General features: G+C 40.7%; 2 protein-coding genes across 2 annotated transcripts in view; both read left to right on the forward strand.

Moving 5' to 3' along the window:
* LOC141009361 (actin-binding LIM protein 1-like) overlaps positions 1 to 1,090 on the forward strand; it is a 31,746-nt gene extending 30,656 nt beyond the window's left edge. Inside the window, exon 25 of the mRNA XM_073481937.1 lies at positions 39 to 1,090. Coding sequence (XP_073338038.1) covers positions 39 to 152 — 114 coding nt within the window. The 3' untranslated portion in view covers positions 153 to 1,090. The remainder of the gene's footprint in view (positions 1 to 38) is intronic.
* A 1,448-nt stretch (positions 1,091 to 2,538) lies between these two features.
* Positions 2,539 to 6,333, forward strand: LOC141009722 (probable E3 ubiquitin-protein ligase TRIML1). The gene is made up of 6 exons (XM_073482413.1): positions 2,539 to 2,571; positions 3,887 to 3,982; positions 4,980 to 5,213; positions 5,361 to 5,407; positions 5,507 to 5,649; positions 5,738 to 6,333. Exons 1-6 carry the CDS (start codon positions 2,539 to 2,541, stop codon positions 6,331 to 6,333), a joined length of 1,149 nt encoding a protein of 382 aa, XP_073338514.1.
* Positions 6,334 to 6,992: the final 659 nt, after the last annotated feature.

Here is a 6,992-nt window from a genome sequence, read left to right on the forward strand (position 1 = left end):
CCCTCCTTTGTTTTCTCCACCTTTGTTCTCAATTCTAGCGCCACTTAGCACCTGAAACGTTCTTTGACATCTTTGGAATGGAGATCCAGGAGTTTGACAGGCTTCCCCTGTGGAAACGCAACGACATGAAAAAGAAGGCCAAGCTCTTCTAGCACTCAGAGCAGCATGCACATACTGTACATTCATCCAGATAGCACACGACAACTGTAATCTAGATGTAGGTTTTTTGGTTTATTTCCTTTTCTTCTGTTTTTTTTTTTTTGTTTTGTTTGATCCTGGCATAATTGAGGAAGCAGTGAAATGGACTCTTTTTGCTCTGAAGCTTCCTGTGACGGTGTGCTGAATGATTTGTCCAGTTAGATTTGCACAGGAAACAAGGAATGGGATTCTCTTCCATGTTCAAAAATGACAAAGAATGAATGATAAGTAGGGTCATGTTATTTGGTTTGACTGCGCTTGTTTTACTTCTTGCTTTGCTTCGAGTGGAACTGCTTTCCTTTCTTTCTTGCTCGTTTCTTCCTACTATTTGTTGCTGTTGATTCCTGTGGAACTTTGTAAGTACAGTAGAACCTCATGCCGCCATTACAAAATGTCCATGCTCGTAGCTTGAACATGTGTCAGCTTTCCTCCGCTTGGGCTGAAACAGTTTTAGTCCAAAGTTTGCAAGAATCGGCTCAGTGAGTCTTTGAATTAAAAAAGAAAAAAAAAAGCCACTGGGAAAGCAGTCAGCTGACCCATCAAATGTTTTACTGGATCTTCATGGAAATGAATCATCCACGCACCTACACATCATCAGTCTCCCTCCCCTGCCTACTGTACACGCCAAACATTCATCTGACCCTGACAAAAAGAAAATGTCTCTCTTCTCAGGCTCTCATAAACATGGCCAGACACTTTCCCTTTACATGTATTGGAAGTACAAATCTTAATATATTTTAATGCCGTATCCAACATACAGTAAACCAACAAATAGATAAAACACCTAATGTAGGAAGCAACTGTATTTGAAAGTACTGTTTTATAAATGAAAACCCACACTGCCATTTGTTGTATTGAAATCTAAGCCAATAAAGCTTTAAATCACCATGAACCATATGATCCTCGGCTATACCAAAGGAACCCACCGCCTCTTTTCTGCTCTCTGTTTTCTTCTCTGCATTTCACCAATAAACACACGGGTTCAGTGATGTCACACAGGGTGAGAGGTAGTCTGAGGATTGGTTGCCTTTAATGGACGCTGGAGTCCATTGACCTTCTTCACAAACACAGTAGTTGGGGTTAGGTTCACCCAAAAATTTGGTCATTATCTATCCACCCACATGCTGATGGAAAGATGGGTAAAGTTTCATAGGCCACAAAACATTCTGTTTGCTGTTTTACAGCAAAAAAAGTGTTGCAATATTCAACCAAACAACTGGAGTAGATAGGGACTGTATTAAAACATGAAAATAAATGAATAAGTAAAATGGCTCCATAATCCAAGTCTTCAGAATCCCTGAGATCTTAAATGGATTCATGAAGATGTTATCTACACCCTTTTTTAAGATAAAATCTTCACTGTAGCTGCTAAGCTGAAATATTAACGCACCACGTCTGAAGTGGGTGAAATTGAAAATTGATTTGCATCAGATCAGGTACTGCATATGTTGTATAACTGACCATTTTCCAAAGCATACCACTGTTTTTTTGGATTATCTTTTAAGGTTCTCCTTTATTCCAAGCAGCTACTTTACCAGTTCACATCGTTATGATTTTAAAACCACTTTGCAAATATTTGGGTCTTGCTTGACAGAGATAATGCACCACTTTAAATATTAAACAACATTCTGATTGGTTAGTCTGAACATCTCCTCCAGACTGATGCATTCAAGGTCAATTGGGAAGGCAAGACATCTGAGAGTTGGCAGCTGCAGCGACCTTCTCAATGCAAGAAACTACTAAAATAATTTATCCTGTGGGTTAAATTTTCCTATTGTTTATCTTCTGGGTCTTCATTTCCAACAGTATGGCCACTCAGTATATTCATGAAACAGTGCTGTGAGGCTGCTAACTCTTATGAAATACCAGATTTTAGAGCCTCTCGCCTGAAGAACATTCCTGTAAAGCATTACCCTAACTATTCAGGACAATGCTTGATATCTTTAATAACCCCACAGCGATAATGTAACTGACAAAAGAAGGAAGGGAACTTATTCTCAGTTGAATGGATAACTTACCCGGGGCATGTTTAAACTCTCCACAATTTTAATTGGACAGTGGCTCCATGGAGGGCAGGAGAAACACAGTTCAGGATGCCCTCCAGACTTGTTATAAGACATATCAAATATTCTAATTTGTGTCTCATCGGGTTTTCCAAGGAAAAGTTCAACAAACCAATTAAAAGTTCTTAGTGAAGAGTCCAAGCTCTATTGCAATGATGATGTCTGCTACTTCGCTGAAAATTCTCTTCAAAGTGTATCAGCTCTGGAGGTTTTGAGTTTTCACATCAATAGTGTGTAAGTTGCATACAGGACTGTGATTGGCTCATGGCTGGTTGTGATGTCTCAGAATCCTGAAATCCTGAGATTTAAGGTAAACACAAAGAAACTGTCCTCCATCACCAGACGAGTGTCAAAACAAAAAGCCCTCGACTGAACTCTGTACGTTCATCATTCTGCACAGTGAAACATCTAAGTGAGGTAACGATAAGCAAAAGATATTTTTTGTGTGGCAAGGGACTTTAAAAAGGGAGAAAACCATGTTTTGCTTTGGAAAATGTCAGCAGTTAGAGGGTAACTGCCAATCTTACACATGTAAGTGTTTTTACAGGTCTTTGGGAGTACTACTGCAGATGTGATAAAGTAGTATGAAGTCTTTTGTGGCTCCAGAAGAAGCTGCATGTAATCTAATAAATTACCTCCAGTGTTGTCACTCAGTGACTGAGTTGCATTGTGGGTAATGTAGGTTTTGAATAGCAGTAGCTCCTGTAACACTATTGGACTCATTATGGACAGTTTAAAAAATAGAGATCAAAATCAATACAGCAGAAGGAGACATACCACCTGTTTTATTCCATGCATTCTTCTTTGAAACCTGGTGCCTACATTTCCCACAATTCAACTTAGCCATTGAGAGCAATGAGACAATTCATCAGATTATTTGTAGCTTCCTCTAGAGCCACAAAAGGCTTTATACTACTTTTTCTACATATGCAGTAGTACTCCCACAAGACCTGTAAACACACTTTAATGTGTGAAATATTTAGAGTTACCCTTCAAATAACACATGAAGCAATTTGTAGTGAAAACTAACACAAACATCACAGTGTAGTCCTTCTAAATGTCATGACAAAAATATTCTCATTTGACCGTGTTGCATCTGTGCTATAAAAAATCAAATAAGTGTCAGCTAATGCACCACTTGTACGGCGTGTGCTTCTGAGAGCTGCACTGCGGCCTCATTCAGTCACAGGGGGAATTACTGAGGGACAAAAATGATCGTGGATACAACAATCATGATTTTTCCTCCTTGAGACGGCAGCAATGACAAACATTCATACTAAGAATGTGGGAGACAGATGCTTGCTTCTGGGGCACAACACTGCAGTGTGTCAGTCATTAAACAGAATTGAGATGAACAGGGATCATTTTGTGCCCAATTAAGTGGCGGAAAACTCAGTGAAACCTTCAGTGAGTCAACAAGAAAATACAGGTTCAAAGAACATAATATATAAGAGAAAGACTGAAGACAAAATGGTTGTTACAGTGAACACACTCCTGTCAATCGATTGCACTCAAGTCTCATAATAGACTGCTTCTGCAGCTGCACTTCGCCACTAAGAATTTGGCTGAGTGTGTTTGTTTGAGCTGTGCTGAATGTGTGCGTGTGTGTTCCACCCTTTCTCCAGGAGACATTAGAAAAGCATCAAGAGAGTCTGAAGAAGCAAAGAGAAGCAGTGAAATACAGACTGAAGAAACTGGCAGCACGGCAATCAGAAATTGCGGTAAGTTGTGCTCAGACCAGTCAGTGCTCACCTTTAGCCAAAATATGAAATATTTCTGTCTTTATTGTGGCATTAATATTGAAAATTAAAGGTACAATATGTAAGAATTTTTGTTAAAAACATTCAGAATTAACTCAAATTATCAACAAAATATGAAGAAATGACCGTTATTTCAAAGACATCTATGTACTGTGTTGCAGAGATATCTCGGCCTACTGAAATTAGCATGCTAACCAGCTAGCCCCAACACAATGTAGTGATACGTATATCCGCTGGACAAACTGCACGTCCTTTTTCTTCTGGTACCTTTTATATATTGTTAATAGTTTACTGTTTCGCTTTTGTATATTGTGTTTTTAACATTTTTAGATGGATAGCGACGTTAGCTAGCCACACTCTAATGTTAGGTTGCAATGGCTTGTTTATAACACTCAGTGCTTGGACGAGCTGCCAGAAATGATAGTGAACATGGGCAATAAAGCTCCGACCTCATTGCTACATAAGTGAAGTATTTAAGTTACGGATGAAAAAGAACGGAGAGAACTATAGACGTATACTGTAGATAGACAGATAACTTTAACACTGTTAGCCAGCCACATGCTATCATTAGGTCGCTATGGCTCAATTTTACTCTCTGCGTTTGGAAGGGCTGACAAAAATAGGAGTGAAAGCGAGCAGTAAAGCTCCGACCTCACTGGAAAAGGGATTTAAATCACGAATCAGAGAAAAGGGTGAACGGTTTTACTATTGCTTATATGGTGACTAGCTGCATGGCTAACTGAGCTTATAAGCTAATAGCAGCTAGAGTAAGCAGCAGTTAGCGGTACTCTGGTGATTTGCTGCCCCTTATTTGTTTGGAGTATTAATGCAACAGGTGGCCAATTGTTACATATTACACCTTTAAACAGTTATTATTTATTTATTATTTATTTATTTATGCTAAACACTACCTGTGATCACAGTATAATAAACTGATGAATGCTTATGCCTGACTTAGAAAAAGTCTTCAGTGATAAGGGAGAGCATCATAAGGAAATACCAGGAGATCCAGGCCATCCTGGATGAGGACCTGAGGATTACCCTGTCCCACCTGGAGATGGAGGAGCGGGCTGCTGTCGCTGCCCTGGATGGGCTGATGGAAAGAAACTGTTCTCTAATCCAAAAGATAGAGCAGGACCTGGCCAGACTCTCTGTGGCAATGGACCAGAATGACACAGAGCCTGACACAATGGTGATTAAACTTGTCAGTGGCAGTCCAGTGGGCCAAATAGATTTAAAATGTAATATTTAGGCTACTTTGTCATTTGTGTATTGGAACTATGTGATATAAACCATCCATTAAAAATCATTTAATTTAGATTTTTCTCCTTTTGTCCAGTCTTTCTTTTCATTTCCTGAGCAGCAAGACATTGAGTCTGTGGACAGGTATGGAATTAAATCATAACTAATGATTTAAAAATAAAAAAAAAGGCTTATTAAGTGGAGCAGCAGCTGATGTTTCTCACTATGGTCTGCCTCCTGTAGAGTGGTGGATGTGTTAAACAGGACAGACCCAATCAGCGTGAGCCTGGATGAAGTTAAAGCTGACCAGATCCTCAGCCTCACCAACAACATGCTTCTGCTTATCTGCTCCCAGACCCCGATAATCAAGAAACTCTACAAGAGCTGTCAGTTCACACATTTTTTATAACCAAGATTTTGCCTCTTCCAAATGTAGAATTTTCTGTATAAAACGTGTTAAATATGTGTCTCCAGATTCCAGTGAGGTGTGTCTGGATCCAGAGACGGCCCATCCAAAGCTGATCATCTCCTCCGACGGTGACAGTGCCACCTACACAGACACCTGGCAACAACTTCCTGATCTCCCTGGACGCTTTGACACCACTCTCAATGTCATCAGTTCGCAAGGCTACAGCTTTGGTCGCCATTACTGGGAGATTGATGTGACTGAGAAGACTTACTGGGAGCTGGGTGTCACCTATCCCACCATTTCCCGCAAGGGCACCACTGAGGACTGCTGGCTGGGTCGGGGGGACGAGTCGTGGTGCGTGGAGTTCTTTGATGGGGAGTATACGGCCTGGCATGGAGGGGTGCCCCATCAGCTGCCTTTAACAAAACGCTTTTGTCGGATTGGTGTGTTCTGTAATTTCCCTGCAGGATTGGTGACGTTTCTCGAGGCAGACAATATGACGCCGCTGTTCTCCTTCTGTGCAGGGACCTTCACAGACTGCCTACACCTGGCCCTGTGTCCTGGTCATGACCACAATGGCACCAATTCAAAGCCTATTGTAATCTGTAACACTGCATCTCCTACTAGTGATCTTGGACCAGCTCCACAGAAAAGCTTTTAGTAATTCCTTGCTTAAGCACCACTTTCTAACAACGCACCACTTATATGTAAGAGTTTATAAGATGTAACTAATGGCTTTATTAATAATTAAATAAGACTAATGGGACGTTCCTTTTACCTCGGAAGTCGGAGGTCAGAGCTGGGAATGACATCATATCTGAGTTGACCATGTTCCAGTAAACTAGTCAGGATACCAGTTCTAGCCAGGTTAACCAATGTTAGTCAATGTTAGCATTACCAGTTGATAACAATGCATTACATGGTGTTATGGACATACAAACACTGAAAATCTGGATCCAGCTTTGGAGGACTAGCCCCATTCATTCCTATGAAAGCTGCTCTGTGGCGCATGAAGCCAAATAAGGTTGACTTCACGGGTATAAAATTACCTGCATCGTTCCCATTGTGGGGCCCATAGAGCATACACACTAGAGACGTCTGCCGACCAAGCCGGATAACTTCCAGTTTAACACCCAGCAAACTTGAATGGGTATCAAATGATTCAATTGTGGACTCTTCTAGACTTTCCAAATGTTATCGGACCGAATGGCTCAAATTCTGATAGTGAAATGGGTCATTATGTGGGGGTTGTGACACTGAGAAAGTGTATCCACTGCTTCGCCCACTTTTTTCACAATGTAGGCTTATGGGAAAGAAAGT

The sequence above is a fragment of the Pagrus major genome, chromosome 15, assembly GCF_040436345.1.
Source record: "Pagrus major chromosome 15, Pma_NU_1.0".
Classification (NCBI taxonomy): domain Eukaryota; kingdom Metazoa; phylum Chordata; class Actinopteri; order Spariformes; family Sparidae; genus Pagrus; species Pagrus major.